Source organism: Bufo bufo, chromosome 8 (assembly GCF_905171765.1).
Source record: "Bufo bufo chromosome 8, aBufBuf1.1, whole genome shotgun sequence".
NCBI lineage: Eukaryota > Metazoa > Chordata > Amphibia > Anura > Bufonidae > Bufo > Bufo bufo.
This window is the reverse complement of record NC_053396.1, coordinates 174,064,690-174,082,011: the sequence shown is the minus strand read 5'-3', so window position 1 is coordinate 174,082,011 and position 17,322 is coordinate 174,064,690. Positions and strand designations below refer to the sequence as shown.

At 43.6% G+C, this 17,322-nt stretch overlaps 1 protein-coding gene across 1 annotated transcript; it reads left to right on the top strand.

The window, feature by feature from the left end:
- Positions 1–337: 337 nt before the first annotated feature.
- Positions 338–16,498, top strand: LOC120977328 (endothelin receptor type B-like). Its single transcript, XM_040405228.1, has 8 exons — positions 338–425; positions 5,331–5,842; positions 7,356–7,468; positions 10,547–10,751; positions 11,817–11,966; positions 12,693–12,826; positions 14,070–14,178; positions 16,109–16,498. Exons 2-8 carry the CDS (start codon positions 5,396–5,398, stop codon positions 16,256–16,258), a joined length of 1,308 nt encoding a protein of 435 aa, XP_040261162.1. The 5' UTR covers positions 338–425; positions 5,331–5,395; the 3' UTR covers positions 16,259–16,498.
- The last annotated feature ends 824 nt before the right edge of the window (positions 16,499–17,322 follow it).

Genomic DNA, 17,322 nt, shown 5'->3' with positions numbered 1-17,322 from the left:
GTAATTTTTTCTCAACCCCTTCCTTTCATGCCGCCCCCATTCTTGTGACTAGTAAAGATCACTCTCTCAGACCAGGCTCGGCAGCTGTTCCATCCGTCTATACTTCCACTGTATATAATTTCATTGTGTAATACTGTTGAGGGGGCCCTGACAAAATCTTTCAGTCCTCCTCCTCCTGGATGGGCCCCTTCGGGGTCAGAGCCCCGAAGCAGCCGCTTTCCCTGCTTTCCCTATAGCTACGCCCCTGAGTCACACATCATATCTCTAGCTCCAATGACGCAGAACCGTGAAGGGGTGAGAATTGTATTGACTGATCGTCATGTGTTATCTTGTTTGTAGATCAGCAAAAGCGGGTGGAAAGTTGATGATCTTTGGTCACTTCTTCCAGCCTCAAACCAAGTCAAGTGATCTTTTCTTCTCAGCTGGTCTGATTCTGTAGGCTATGTTGCACAATCTGTGGGATGTTAATTGTCCAGTCTAATGCTTCTTGTATTAACTCGGGGGAAAAGTTTGATTTTTAATCTTGGGTTGGGTGGTGCCCAGTGAGGAACATTCTACTGATGCTCCCCTTATCATATATGGGGATATGATCATATATGGGGATATGATCATATAGTGTACAAAAAACACTACAGAGGCAATAAACTAAGCCATGTAAATGTATCTTGTACAGTTACCTTTCCCAAAATTCAGGTTCCGAGTGAACTGGACACCTAGTCCAATGACGCTTCCTTTAGTAATGGCAGGTAATGAGAATCTTTCTTTACGGACTCCTAACATAATCCGCAGAGCTTTACAATCATAGGAATCGTATACAAACAGAATCATATATTACACAGAAACAAACAAGTCAACAATTAAAATAAGAGGAGTGAGAGCCTTACTCACAAGAGCTTCTATGAGGAGATGGGGTGGCACAAAAGGTAAAAAGTGCATGTTTTGGACAATGGTTTGGTCATCTTAACTCAATAGGGGAGTAGATCTACAGCTCCATGAGCCCATCACCAGCTGATATCTTTAGTGCTTCTGAGTGCATGGGGTTTGGACATTTGATGATGGATCAGGTTCTGAAGAATGATTCTGATGGGTGGTGTGGGGGGTACGGTGAATAGAGAAGAGTTAGATTAGGGTATATGATAGGCCAACCTAAAAAGATGTACAAGGAGATGCAGAGCCAAAGTGTCCAGTCATTTTCCTTTGCTAAAAGAGCATTGGTAGAGTCTTGGACCTGCACCTAATGGAATCTTTAATAAGTCTCCACGATGTGAGAAGATAAAACCAAGGAACCACTTTAGGAAATAATGGGTTTCACAACCATAACATACTTTACAGTCATGGCAGAAAAGGGCACTGATGTGGACCCATGCACTGGGTGGGATATGCAGAACTGGTTCAAAATAAGCAAACTCCTAACATTGTGTTTGAGACTTTTTGTCACTGATTTTAACTGAAATCCACGATCATCATCATGGGGCAATCATACGCACGTAAAAACGGGAAACAGCACGAAAACAAAGCTGTAGTCCCATCAGCTTGATGGCGGCCCTCCACCGATCATAAAGTGATAGCATGTCCAAGTGACACGCCATCACTATTTTAGATGGGAATAACCCTCTAATTTCACGATAAGTATATATATTTTTATAAAGGGCGAAGTTTCAATCTTCTGATAAAAAACTTGAAAGTTTGGCTACCTGCAGCCACCACTAGGGGGTAGCTTATTTGGTGTTTTATTATAGTGTTCAATAGATATATATTCAGGGGTGCACCTAGCCTTTCTGCTGCCTGAGGCGAAAACTCAAACGGCGCCTCCCCAATGCCAATTTTATAACCTAACCCCTTTGCCACAATGAAAGCGCACATTGCCCATGGCTCTTCTGCTGCCCCCCTCTCGCCTCACCTGGCCTAATTGGTGGTGCACCCCTGGATATATTATGTGCACTTTCTAAGCAATGCCTATACCAGGAATTTGGGACTCTATATAGTAAAAAAAAAAAAAACAGCATCTACCAATATAAATGTAAATTATAAATTGAATCTGAACCGAATTTAGGACTAATTAAAAGAAAACAACATGGTTTAAAATGCTAATTTTCTGAGTCATAAAGATTATACCGGCCAATACTGAAAAATACTTCCTAAAAGATTTTTTTTTAAAACTGCATCGAATTCCATATCAACCACCCTGAACAACTGCACCCCTCATAATAAGCATCATGATCACGGACCTATGTACACCCATGTTTTGTCTGTTCATAACTTTCCAGGAACAAAGAACAGGCTACTAAATGAGATTCGTTATAGCGCCTAAATATGATTTACACTTGGTGATAAAGTGGCACCACCTTAGGGCATGTTTGGCTGATGTCTCAACTCTAACTTGTATTGAATGCTCTTCTTGTGCTGTTGTTTAGAAAGGCTCATTCAGATGGTGTCTCCCTGGCTGCTCACCATAGGTCATCAAAGCCTGGATTCATACTAGTCACCACATGAGAAAAGCCTCAGGAGAAACAGGGCCCTCATGACCTTGGACAATACAACAATCAGAATGCAAGGACAAAAGTTTACTTGTACGCCGTTTGTCAAAAACAATTCATGACCGGTAGAAAAGAGAACTGCGTGGTTCATGTGATTAAGACTGGTTTAGCTTATACCAAAAATGGGCCAAGGATTGAGGTAACTTCCAGGCATAAATTACTCATAACTGCACCGTGTAAATGTGCCACTGGTCACCCACTGAACAAGCGAATTCATCACATGATTGCATCTTTTATGCCGTACTTAAAGAGGACTGTCAATTAGTTTTTTGTAAAAACTTAGGGGTAGAGTTATGAAAACTGGTGTAAAGTAGAACTGGCTTAGTTGCCCCTAGCAACCAATCAGATCCCACCTTTCATTTTTTAGACCTCATTTGGAATATAAAATGTGGAATCTGATTGGTTGCTCAGGACAACTAAGCCAATTTTCCTTTACAACAGTTTTGATAACTCTCCCACTTAATACCTAGTTTTGATATCCACCTTAAGCAGATTACTTTGCGCTGCAAACAGCGACTTTTCCTGCTCTGCCTCTACATAACTCTGGCTGATCCACCGCCAGCTATAGCGGATGTATAGGGGATAGGCTGTTCTCATGATATCTTGTGATATTGTGTGTATGGCCCAGCATACCCTCAAGATTGCAACTAAAGTTTGGCTGCAACACAGCTAGGCTTCTGCTGTAAATGCCAGGTAGTTTAATGCCACGTTCAGTAGTGACCAAGGCAGGTATGGAACTGACAGATGGAGCGAGCTCATTGGTACCCAAGTGATGCAGCTAACAGATTACTAGTGAGACACTTTGGAGAAGTAAGGGGATAAATACTTGATAAGTAACAATCAGAGCAGACTATATGGACCTTCTGGTCTTTTTCTGCTCTCAGTCTTCTATGTTTCTATGAAGCTATCAGAGAACGTCTGAAGGATTTCTGAGTGAATGGCATTTGGCAGCTTGCTATGTATTGAAATACCTCCTGTCTGCAGAACAAAATTGGTTCAGAATTCGTATAAAAAAAAATTACAAAACTACACGCAATAGAATAAAATATTTACGCCCTGTTCCAGCACTGAGGGTCCCATACCCGCTGCTTCCACCCCCCTGTGGACTGGAAGCATGAAGTCCCGCCTGTGGACATGTCCATACCATTCACTGACCTCAGTGGCGATGTGTCCCCAAGTAGCACATGACCTCTGAGCTGCCATGATCTTGTGCCACTTAGGGACAGGCCATCACTTAGGCTACTGACCCTGCCACAAAAGGACCCTTGGCATTGAAACGCAACGGTTATTAGAGGCGGCTTTAGTGGGATCCTATGAAGCGTTGCCTAACTTGGTGTATAGGGGAGGAACGACTTCAGTCTTGCATTATACTGAAGCGATGGCTACAGTAGTGATGGCCTGGAAACAGTTTGTGGTGACACACACTGAGGGTGGGGGGGGGGGGATATTTGGTCCCCGTATATACCCCTGTGGCGCAACAAGCAGTTGCAAGAACTGTTTCATTTACCCGATTATGAATTCTGGCCTCAAAGGGGTGTGAAGTACCTTACCCAATTGTATGTGGATGGTGTCTTCTGTTCATTTGAGAGCCTTCGAAGAGAGTACAAATTGTCTCATACATGTTTTTATCGGTTCCTCCAGCTGAGACACGCCTGTGAGGCCCAATTCAAATCCTTATCCTTGTGTTTGAAATGTGGCCCCATTTAGTCGGTGGCTTGGTTGAAACAACCATACAAACCCATTTCATCGTTCTATGTTGAAATTATGAAAATGCAGGATTCGTCGCTCTGTCGCTCCTTCGAGCTTTGGAGGGTTGATATCCCGGATCTGGAGGCGTCTCATCTGGAGGAACTAGGCTCGGTCTGGAAGACCACGGTAATAAGCGCCCGTGACCAGCTCATTCAACTTAAGTGGGTTCATAAGGCTTATCTCGCTCCAGTGCGCCTGCACCATATGCGTAGGCTCCCAGACCCTTCTTGTACCAGGTGTGGAGAGCCGAGAGGATCTTTATATCACATGGTATGGACTTGTCCTGTAATGCAGCGGTACTGGAGTGAGATTTGTGTTTTTATCTCCACAAAGCTGGGGCTCCTGGGGATACTCTCTCCTATAGCCTGTTTGCTGGGATTGGTGACGGAGATAGTTCCTACCAAATATGGAAGGAAATTGCTCCGACTACTCATGTTTTACAGAAGGAAAACCATCCTTCTGCATTGGAAACCACCCAAGAACCCCACCCTTGGATCCTGGATCCAACTGATAAACGCTGACCTGCGGATGTATAAACTCACTTTCGCAGCGAGGGGGACTCCTGATAGCTTCGATCAGATTTGGGGCCTTTGGCTATGTGCGCAGGGTACTATCTGATTTCATGGGCGGGGTGAGTGAGTGTGTGAATGGTTGTCGCGTCCTGTACTCGTAACTATGCCGTGATGTAATATGGGACTGCTCATCTGTTTAGTGACAAGATAGCCTTGCTTTATCCTGATGTATTTCCCGCTTAGGGATCCTTGTATGAGTACTGGATTTCGGACTTGTAGTCCGGCTGTCTTTGTTTTCTGTATCCCTTTGGGATTTGGTGAAGTAAAAAACAAAACAAAAAAAAAAAAAACTTTTCAATAAATAAACACTATTAAAAAAAAGAATGGCAACGGTAATGATTAGGCGAGGGTCCTTTTTCCTCTATTTGAACACTTTACTAGTCCTAATTATATTGGACAGACAACCCCATTAAGGGTAAATAATGGTTTGAGTAACTAATGGGATTATTTTTATTCTCTCTATTCTCCATAGATTATTAATGTAAAAGAGGCATCAACTGAATTTTCAAGACCCTTCTGATATTACCTATATCCACTATGCCTCCTCCTGGTACCTCCGCCATTTGGATCCTGTGCCTACTTGTGGGTGTTTCCAGTCAATATTCGCCAACTCCGCTGTCTCTTGAGGAGATTTCTGAACTGTCACAGACATTAGACCAGGAGCAGGCTGGCCACATTGTGCAGCTGGATACAAACCTACAGAACGATAGCGGCAACGACTCCAAAGAAAACTATGGGAGAATGCCGCCACCGCGCCAACCACCTCCTTGTCTATCCCGCTTCAAAATCAAGCACGCCTTTAAATATGTCACAACAATACTGTCCTGCATTATCTTTCTGGTGGGGATCGTAGGAAATTCCACACTCTTAAGAATCATATACAAGAACAAGTGCATGAGGAATGGACCCAACGTCCTCATCGCCAGCCTGGCACTGGGCGACCTGTTCTACATCCTTATCGCTATTCCCATCAATATTTATAAGGTTTGTTCATAGGGTTTCCAGTGAATCATTGGTATATTTAAATTTGACATTGGAAATTAGGGTACATTAGGTTACTCAAGAAAAACATTTCATATGTATGCCTATTAGACGTGGAAAATTGGAAAAGAATGTTTAAAAAAAACTATTTAAAAAAAGTAATTTTCTGGGGAAAAATGTCCACTGGGCAGCTCGGGGGGAGCTGCCCAGTGGACATTTTTCCCCAGAGTGAAGCTGACCAGAGTGAAGCAGAGTGAAGCTGACCAGTGGCTGGCATTTTTTGAAAAAATTTAACTATGAGGGAAATTTATCACTCCCCCTCCTCCTTTTTTTGTGTTTTGCAACTTTTAAATGCCATTGTGACAAATTTTTTTTAGCCGTCACTGGAACTTTTACGCCGGCTTCATCAGTTTCCACAAAGGTGGCCTGGCGAGAGCACGGTGTGGTCGGGCATAAACTGGCATAAATAATTATTGACATCTAGATTTCATTCAGGCGCACGGACTGCCGGAGGAGGCATGTAATTACATACCTCCTCCGGCAGTGCAGATCCTATTAAGATCGGCTTAGCGCATGCCAGTCTTGATAAATCAAGGCCTATGCAGCTTTTTGGAGTAAAATGGTGCTTTGTAATGAGGCGGCGTACTTGCTTTTTCATGCTGCCCTTGGTTATGGCAGCTCTATACTAATAACAGGTTCCCTTTAAAGGGGTTGTCCAGGCTTTTTACTATTGATGACCTCAGGATCCTCAGGATAGGTTAACAATATCAGATTGGCGAGGGTCCAATATCTAGCACCCCCGCCGATCAGCTGTATGAGGAGACAGCGCATGTGCCATCTCTCCTCCTGTCCGCTGCTGTATGTCTATGGGACAGCAGCAGTGGGCAGGAAGAGAGAAGGGAGCCGGGAACGTGCGCACTGTGTGCGCCGTCTCCCCATACAGATGATCGGCGGGGGTCCCAGGTGTCGAACCCCCGGCGATCTGATATTGATGACCTATTCTGAGGATAGGTCATCAATATTAAAACGCCCGGACAACCTCTTTAAAGATGACCTATCACCTCTTCAGACATAACTGTTTTAGTAACTACTTGAAATCCCCAACCATTTTGGAACATCTATTCTTATGTCTCTATGTTGTGCCATTCCTCTATTATTCCTACTCAAATGTATGAACATATTGCCAGCAAGGTACATCTGTTTGTTACCAGTTAGGGGTATGTCCCTGCACAGTAGGACACTGGCAGTGCTGAATAGTGTCAGGATACACTCCCCCAACGGGTAACACTCATCTGGACCTTCATTGCCAACTGCTAGAAAATGATTTGTAAACTTCTAGCAGGAATAATAAAGGAATGGCACAACATACAGTTATAAGAATAGATGTTCCAGAATTGTTATCACATGAGGAATGTAAGCGGGTATTAAAACAGACATGTCAGGAGAGATCAGGCAAAGTAAAGTGAATATTTCCGTATCACTTAGACTTACTGTATGTTCCTCTGTGTACTTGCAGCTGCTGGCAGGGAACTGGCCATTCGGGGTGTATGTCTGCAAGCTGTTCCCCTTTATCCAGAAGGCATCTGTTGGGGTCACGGTGCTCAGCCTTTGTGCTCTCAGCATAGACAGGTAAAGGTGCAGACTGCTCTCATCCATTCAGCTATTCATGTAGTATCTATCATCTACTGCCATGCTATAATAAAAGCACAACCCCTCCATTATATACATTTCTTAATACAATAAACTATCCTTTTAAAACAGTGACTTTTTAATTCTGTGACAAGCTAATACATGGATCAGTCTTCTCTCACGGCTTGGAGAGCTTTTTCCCCTCTAGACACGGTCAGGCCTCGTTCACATTTTGTTGTCAGTGTCATGTCCGTGAAAAAAAGCGTTACGTGTTTCATCCATGCAGCTGTCCGTGAAGGATCCGTGGTTGGTCCGTGTGTCATCCGTAATTCACTGACGTTGCTCAGCTGAAAATTAATTTCCAAAGAATCTCCTATCAGTCTTCAGAGAAAAACGGACGCAACACGGACACAACACAGATGCCATCCGTGTTGTGTCAGTGATTTTCACGGACCCAAAGACTTCAATGGGCGTGCTTGGTCCGCATCACAGATCAAAGTAGTGCATGACCCACGGCCACGGTCAGTAAAAAAAATACTGAAATGTGAACAGACACATTTAAATCAATGGGTAGGTGTGCTGTCCGCATAAAATGCGGACATCGCACATCAGTGAAAAACGGAAATATGAACGAGTCCTCAGTGTTCGGTCACTGTTTGGTCAGTGATTTTCATCAGTGATTTTGAGCCAAAACCAGGTACGGGTCAAAAACACAGAACAGGTGCAGATCTTTCCCTTATACCTTATGTCTGTGGAGGCTCCTCTTAAGGTTTTGGCTCACAATTAGTGTTGAGCGAACTTCTGTTTTAAGTTCGGCGTCTAAAGTTCGGCTTCCGGTTAGCGGAGAATCCCGATATGGATTCCGAATTCCGTTGTGGTCCGTGGTAGCGGAATCAATAATGGCCGATTATTGATTCTGCTACCACGGACCACAACGGAATTCGGAATCCATATCGGGATTCTCCGCTAACCGGAAGCCGAACTTTAGACGCCGAACTTAACAGAAGTTCGCTCAACACTACTCACAAAAATCACTGATTTAAATCACTGACCGAACACTGACGTGTGAAAGTATATGAAATCCTCTTTAGAAGTTTGTGCACCTCTTCATTACAATTAGGATCAATGGTTGGCACATGCAGCACAATCTGACCACCTCGTCATCAAGATTGCTAAATTCTGAATTTTATGTTAAAGAGGTTTCCTGGGTTTTAAAATTCTTTTAAAAAATGATTCTGATGTCAGTGATCCCCTGCTGCTTCCTGGTACCTCTCAACATGCAGGAAATGCCTGCTCAGCTAATTACAAACATTAAACGTGTCCTTTTAGTACATTCCTTATCTTGCACTGATCCTAGCTTACAGCCTGTATCATACTCCAGAGCTGCATTTACAATTCTGCAGGCTGCCATTGGAAACATTCTTATCATGCAGGAGGAGAGTTTGTTTCTCCACATCCAGTTACTGTACAAAGACTAAGTCCATTTCACCATCATAATAATCTGTGTTAGGGCTCATGCACACGACTGTGTGCTGGCCGGACCGCAAATTGCGGTCTGCAATGCACTGGGCACCGACGGTCCGCGATCCGCGGTGCAGAGGCACGGCCAGAAACACCACGGAAGCACTCCATAGTGCTTCCGTGGGGTTCCGATCCGTGCTTCCGCACCGCATCTCAGGGTTTGCGGACCCATTCAAGTGAATGGGTCCACATCCGTGATGCGAGGTGCACACGGCCGGTGCCCTGTGTATTGCAGACCCGCCGTATGCGGCCATGTGCACGAGCCCTTAATAGAAGAATGCTGGGAGATTTCAGCTCTGAATTCTGCAGAATTGTGAGTGTAGCATTGGACTATGTTATGTGTAAACTATGAATTAGTGTTCATAGGTGAACTTTAAACCTAAGAATAACTTCTGAATACAAGCAAAGCCGAATTTCCTCATGCTTTGTGGTAGCGAATTGATTTAACCTGAAATGGTGTAAAAAAACAACAACAACAAAAAAATACTTACCTGATCCATTTGCTTGCGAGGGGCCGGCCGCCGCCATCTTAGGCCTCATTCACACATACGTGGACCACGGTCCGTGAAAACCCGGCCTGTCATCCTGCTGAGTGCACAAGCGCACGGCGTCATTGATTGCTATGACGCCGTTCGCTTCGTGCTGCCGCCGTAGGATCTATACGAGTGTATTACTGTACAGCAGCGGTGGCGGCACAAAGCGCACGGCGTCATAGCAACCGAGGTTTTCACGTGGTCCACGTATGGGTAAATGAGGCCTTAATTGAAGACCTCGGTTCAAATCCTGTGCACGGTGACGTATGACGTCACCACGCCGGCTGGCATGATGACGTCATCTCAGGCCGCGTGAGATTTCATGCCAGACCTTCGAGCAAGATGGCGGTGCCTGGCCTGTTGCGAGCAAATGGGTCAGGTAAGTACGTTTTTATTTTATTTTTTTACACTGTATTATTGCTGTCAGATGCCGCCATCAGCTATGAACGTGGCATCTGAGGGGCACAATGATGGGGGGCGGTGCTATCGCCACTCCCTGTCATTGCACTCACTACTTACAAGGAAATTCACTTCGTAACGAAGTAATTCGTCACAAAGCGGATTTTTTTGTAAAATTCGGCAAAGCAGCCGAATCTAATTTTTCAAAAGTTCGCTCATCTCTATTGATGACCTATCCTCAGTCAATATGAGATCATCAGTGTCCGACTCCTGGCACCCCGCTAATCAGCTGTTTGAGGAAGCCGCAGTGCTCACCAGAGCTCCGGTGAGCGCAGCGGCCTCCTCACAGCTTACCAAACACAGCACCGTCCATTGAACAGTGGCTGTGCTTGGTATTGCAGATCAGCCCCATTCACTAGGTCATGTGACTGATGAATGTGAAGCCACATGGCCTGGAAAGAGGCCTAAGCACTCACGGAGCACCGTGGCCTATTCATACAGTTGGTCGTGGGGGTGGCGAGTGTAGGACCACAGCTGATCTCATATTGATGACCTATCCAGAGGATAGGCCATCAATATTGAAATCTTGAAAAATGCTCTTCCATCATTTCTGCTCTTTTCACAGATATCGTGCGGTGGCCTCCTGGAACAGAATTCAGGGCATTGGAATCCCAGTGTGGAAGGCCATAGAACTCACCCTGATCTGGGCAGTTGCCATCATGTTGGCAGTCCCCGAAGCCATTGCCTTTGACTTGGTCAAGTTGGAGTTAAGAGATCAAACCATTCAAGTGTGCATGCTGCCTCTGGAGCAGTCGTCCAGATTTATGACGGTAAATAGCCCAGATGTTTCTTCCACAGAAATTTAGAAAGATAGCTTATACCGGATATCAATATGGGTATTCTGAGACTTAAAGGGTAACTGTCATGTTTTCATCAAAAAAATCTATGTTAGCATATGTTATTGCTGCAGCAGCATTATGCATAAAGCAATCTTTAGTTTCTTCACATACCACTGTTTTCCTTGAGTTTTTCCCTTAGTTATGGCTGTTTAAACATTTACAATATGAGGACCTTCTCAAGATGAGCCAGTTCTCTGGGGCCAAAACTGCTTTCCCTCACTTCCCATACACACTTGCTGTAGCCAGCAGCTCCCTGCCAGCCAATCAGATTGGATTACTGAGAGACACGCCTCCTCACTCTGAAGCCTAATGCAGGCATGCAGTGTGAAGGACCGCCCCTCCGTCTTCCTGTCTTTTTAGATGGAGACAGACAAGCCATAGCAATGGTCTTTTAAGGGAGCAGTGGAAAGGGACAGAGGACATTAATGAAAGCTGTTATTATAAGGTAATTACAGATCTTTTGACAATCATTGACAGACTAACTCAGGTATACATGCCTAGCTCTAATAAACTAGCAAATAAATAAAAAATATGACAGTTACCCTTCAAAGGGTTCGTGCCAAGGTATAAGTGTACCCCCGTATGGCAATGTAGTCCCAAAGAGATGAATATAGATGGGGTGGGGGCGGGTACTATCGACAGCTACATCATTTATCATGCGAGACATGTCCTCACGATCGGTGAAGGTCTAGTGGTTGGACTCCCACCATTCAAATCATATCTTGTAGATTGGGGATACATTTGAAACTTAGCACAACCTTTTTAAAGAGGTAAATTTTATTTGTTGTAAAAGTTCTGCAACATTCTTTTATACGTTGGGGGCAATTTATCCTAAATGGGTCGACCCAAGAAAAAGCATTTAGCATTTTTCCAAACAGTACCTGGATCTGAATACTTTCGTGCACAATTACTGTACGTGGCATGCATCAGAATGAGCTGAAGCGTCCATCATTATCACAGTTTTATAAATCTACAAAATATCCCTCTGTGTTCTAGTTCTATCAAGAAGTGAAGGTCTGGTGGCTTTTCGGTTTCTACTTTTGCTTACCCTTGGCTTGCACTGGAGTCTTCTACACCTTGATGTCCTGTGAGATGTTGAGCATGAAGAATGGGATGAGGATTGCACTTAATGATCACATGAAACAGGTAAACCAAAGTATTGTGCTATTCTATTAGGCCTCTTGCACACAAACGTATTTTCTTTCCGTGTCCGTTCCGTTTTTTTGCGGACTGTATGCGGAACCATTCATTTCAATGGGTCTGCAAAAAAAAACGGCAGTAACTCCGTGTGCATTCCGTTTCCGTTCTGCAAAAAAATAGAACATGTCCTATTATTGTCCGCATTACGGACAAGGATAGTACTGTTCTGTAAAGGGCCAGCTGTTCCGTTCCGCAAAATACAGAATGCACACGGATGTCATCGATATTTTTTGCGGACCGCAAATTACATACAATCATGTGCAAGAGGCCTTATACTGCAGATTTTCTGTACAAGGTCCATGCAGAAAACCTGCCTGTAATACGCACCATCTGCATGTGGCATTAGGGGTCATTAGAAGGGCCAACAAAAACAATTCATGGTTTCCACTCTCTGAATGTGTACAATGGAGGCTTAAAAGATCACACTCAGTGGTCCTGCTGTATAGCCTCTCTCCATTTTAGGGGTTGAGGTTAACCACTTCCACAGCCCCCTTTAAAAGTAAAGCATGAGCAGTTATAAATTAATTGAATAGATATGAGAGGGCCAGATGGATGGATATGAGATGGACAGATATGAGGTTGGTAGATATGAGATGGAGAGATGGATGGGTATGAGAGGGATACATATGAGATGGATGGATGGATGGATAATTGTTTTATTTTTTGTTTCAGAGGAGGGAGGTGGCTAAGACAGTGTTCTGTCTGGTGGTGATCTTTGCGCTGTGTTGGTTGCCTCTTCATGTTAGCAGCATACTGAAGAAAACGGTGTACGACGGAACTGATCCACATAGATGTGAGCTGCTCAGGTAAGATACCAACTATTTCTATACAAGGTCGTGTACTATATGAATTTCATTAAAAAAAAGACCGTGCAGCTCAAAACCATCCATGGAAATGTCAGTAGTAGAAGGTATGCAGAAAGTGTCCTTGCAATACGATCGATCACTGAATTTGAAATCCGGGCTCCCACCGCAGTCAATGCCTCTATCTTCTAGATATTACGCAAGAGAGCTTGACATAGTGAAATACTGCAAGTCTTATAGTAGTCACGCCATGGATGGTTTTGAGCTGCGCGGTCTTTTTTTTATGAAATTCAGGACTAAGTGTGAACTTGAACCTACCTCACCATAGACCTGCTGCGCTCGAAGCAAGATTGCATTTTGAGACTTTTATTTTTGTTGAAGCAATACCATTTGTGTAAACTCGTATACTATACTGGCTCCAAACACGAAAAACACGACATATCTTCCAAATTCATGGACCAGGGGTTATTTGTGCATGTTACCCCATTACTTGTACCATCTTAGCTCATGGATGAACTTTGACTTCAATCCGTCCAATAATGAAATCAACATGAAACAATTATGAAACCTCTTTGAGAGGACCACCCAACATTGCATTGAAAAGTGGCTTCTGGGGAGTGGTCTTCTTACAGAAAATGGTCAGTCTGCATCTGGTCCATTGGAGAGGTTTCCTTGTATGTTAAATACAGACACACATATGAATAAGGTGAGCAAAACCTCACTAAGAACCAGGGATATTTGCCCAAATTTCCAAGCCATTTTTCACTATAATAATAATTTAAGAAGGTAATACAACTGTTCACCATTCATGTAGGTAGGAGGTAGGTCTAAGTTCTCATGTTTTAATACTCCAAACACATATGGGTAGGTCAATCACTTTTCTAATAGCAATGCGGTCATAACCGTACTGGAAAAAATGCCTGCCTTTCGAAAACGTGTTTCCCCCTGGTGTTAACCACTACGTGTGAATATACCCTACCACTGTCTCTGTGGTAGCAGTCACCCCCAGCCACTGATGCCTGAGGGGCACAAAGTCTGTTCTGCCACATATAATTCAAGATGTCAATGTTATAAATGGCACATGGTTGGTACAGGGCCCTGTTATAGATTTCACATTGAGACACAAGAGCTTCTGGTCAACACACTAGATAAAAATGGAAGAACGTATATGGTCATGGATAGAATTTGTACATAGCCCCAGATTCTTGCACATGTTGACCATGCTCCTCTGTTTTGCTTCATTCAGCTTTTTCTTGGTTGTGAATTATATCGGCATCAATATGGCCTCGCTGAATTCCTGCATCAACCCAGTGGCTCTCTACTTTGTCAGCAGAAAATTCAAAAACTGTTTCCGGGTAAGACTGTGTGATTACTGAACCTTCAGCTACCTATTCACACCAGTGATTTCAATGCAAAATTTTAACATTTGAGATGAACTTGTGATTTATCTGAGAGGAAGGGGCGAGAGGGGGAAATTATCTCACCGTAACGACCACGATAAGACTATAGGAGTGCATTAAAGGGGTATTCCCATAACCGCCATTTGTGGCCGAGATGGGCATTATTGATGGACACAACGGGGGCTCAGTGGTTAGCACTGGCACTTTGCATCGCTGAGGTCGAGGGATCAAATCTGGCCAAGGACATCACCTGCATGAAGTTTGTATGTTCTCCCTGTGTTTGTGCGAGTTTCCTCCTGGTACCCTTCCCAAATTGGGGAAAGCAAGTGATAATGTCCTATCCTCAAGGTAGGTCATCAATATCAAGTTGGCGGGGGTCCAGCACCACCACTGATTAGCGGTTTGAAGAGGCCAATGTGCTCTAGCAAGCCTCTTCCCAGCATACCAAGCACAGGGCCATATAGTGGTTGTACTTGGTATTGCAGCCTAGACCCAGTGACCAATGAATGTGACATCACTGGCCTAGGAAGAGGCTTAAAACAGCTGATCAGATATCAATGACCTTCCCTAAGGCTAGGCAATCAATATTAAACTTCTGGAAAACCCCTTTAATGAAAATATGTACTCACAGTGTTTTTTTTATTACCTACTAATTACTGGATAATTATACTTAAACAGTTGTCTCATCAAGTCAACCCTTTTAGGGCATATAGACGTCATTTAGATGATAGGGACCTCTCTACTAGCCCAGGTAGAGAGACATCCATTTGAAGGGTCGGTATTCAATCCTACATCTCTCCTGCAATGGGTGAAGCTTCCTCTGGCGATAAAACCCAATTATCAGGAGTAGGGATGAACGAATCAACGTCAGATGAAACATCTGAAGTCGATGTGCATAAAACTTCCTTTGAATACTGTACGGAGCGAGCGCTCCGTACAGTATCAGAATGTGTTGGCTCTGATGAGCCGAAGTTATTACTCCAAGGTACATCGAATCCGAGTTTGGTAAAGGTTTTTTTACAGTATAAATGAATTTCTCAAGTTAATACGTGAAATCTCACGAAGTAATAACTTCAGCTCATGGGAGCCAATACATTCTAATACTGTACGGAGCGCTCGCTCCGTACAGTATTGAAACAAAGTCTAATGCGAATCGACCTCGGATGTTTCATCCGAAGTCGATTCGCTCACCCCTAATCAGGAGTTTCTAAAGCTTAACCTGCAGCAATCAGCTGATCTGTTTGATGGGCAAGCTTAATCAGGCTAGCTCTTTAAGAAATCCAGAAAAAAATGAGAAAAATTACAAATAAGGCTACTTTCACACCTGCGCAAGGTGTGGATCCGTCTGGTATCTGCACAGACGGATCCGCACCTATAAATGCAAACAATGGTATCCGTTCAGTACGGAGCCGTCTGCATAACTTAGTCAAAAAAAAGTGAAGTCAAACAGATCCGTCCTGACTTTACATTGAAAGTCAATGGGGGACGGATCCGTTTACAATTGCACCATATTTGTGTCAATGTAAACGGATCCGTCCCCATTGACTTTCATTGTAAGTCCGTTTGGCTCCAAACCACCAGGCGGACAAGCAGCGTTTTGGTGTCCGCCTCCAGAGCGGAATGGAGGCAGAGCGGAGCCAAACTGATGCATTTTGAATGGATCCGCATCGATTCAGAATGCATTGGGGCCAAACTGATCCGTTTAGGGCCGCTTGTGAGAGCCTTGAAACGGATCTCACAGGCGGACCCTGAAACGGCAGTGTGAAAGTAGCCTAAATCTGTAAAACTTTATTTCAACTTTAACACACAAAATGCTTATGGTCCAAGTATCTTCCATGTAACCAGCATGTACTTATGTACTGATCTCAGGTTTTTGTTTCTATAGTCTTGCCTTTGCTGTTGGTGCCACAGGCCAAATCTAGCCATCACACCTATGGATGAGAAAGGTTCTGGAGGCAAGTGGAAAGCCAATGGCCATGACCTGGTCCTGGATCGGAGCAGTTCTCGTCTTTCAAACAAATACAGCTCTTCCTGAAGACAAAATAAGATCACATCCCCGTATCTAATGGACGTAGGTCCCCTTTTTCTACCTTAGTGCTCAAAAGGTTCTTCAAGCTCCAGTACTGTGAGGATCCAATTTCTCCTGGACCACCCCCTCAGACTGCACCCTTACAAAGACTGTAAGAGAACCCATACTTCATTGTGGTAACAAGCTGCCAAGCTTATATAAATCAGGCATAAATCCCGAGTTTTGGCATACAATTGGAACTGTCCACAGCATATGGAAACCATTTTCAATGCCAAATTCTACCGTGGCGGGAATTGTAAACTGATAAAAAAAAATGGGCTGAATGTTGTGAGTCACCCAATCTTGTTTGGTGTGGGAGGTAACAGCTAGCCTACGCAAGTTTCCTTAAGTACAGAACAAGGGTAGTTTCTACAAATTTTCAATTTTTAGAGGGGCAATTTTTGTGCCTACTGCCCCTTTAAATGAAGTTCGCTGGACTTTTTTTTTAACACTGCCATTTACGCGTATTATGTAGTATTTTCTAATATTTTTCTAAATGAATGTGACTGGGTCACACAAATCCCATTTAGTCTTTATGTATGTGATCAATAAAGTTCTTGGTATTATTAGCAGACTGTGTACACCTTTAGGAGCATTTTTTATGATTGTATTTTACTCATTTTGGGCTAGAAATTATTTCTTCAGTTGGTCTTTATTAAAAATGTTCAGCCATTTCTGAGATACAGGGGTTAAAAATCAGTCTGCAAGCTGTCAGTTTCTGTTTTCTTTAAAAACCCGTCATCCGAGGGGGTCACATGTAGCTCTTACCTCGGAGTTTGATAGGAATTGAGCTATACTGAGTTTTTATGAGGTCAGGTGATCAAAGATTAGATCTACACTTGAGCCCTCAGATGACAGGATTCAAATAAAACTGACAGCCTGCAAACAGACTGATTTTTAACCCTGTACTCAGAAATGGTTAAAGACCTACTGAAAAAATTATTTTAGCCAAAAATTAGTAAAATGCAATCATAAAATGCCCCAAAGGTTTCTATAGCATTTAAAAGATTATTCCCAGTTGAGTCAATAAC

Excerpts from the sequence above, each read along its gene's own strand:
- LOC120977328 (XM_040405228.1), top strand. The coding sequence starts at position 5,396 with ATGCCTCCTCCTGGTACCTCCGCCATTTGGATCCTGTGCCTACTTGTG. Across the intron at positions 12,827-14,069 it reads CATAGATGTGAGCTGCTCAG|CTTTTTCTTGGTTGTGAATT; the intron begins GTAAGATACCAA and ends TGCTTCATTCAG. Across the intron at positions 14,179-16,108 it reads AATTCAAAAACTGTTTCCGG|TCTTGCCTTTGCTGTTGGTG; the intron begins GTAAGACTGTGT and ends TTGTTTCTATAG.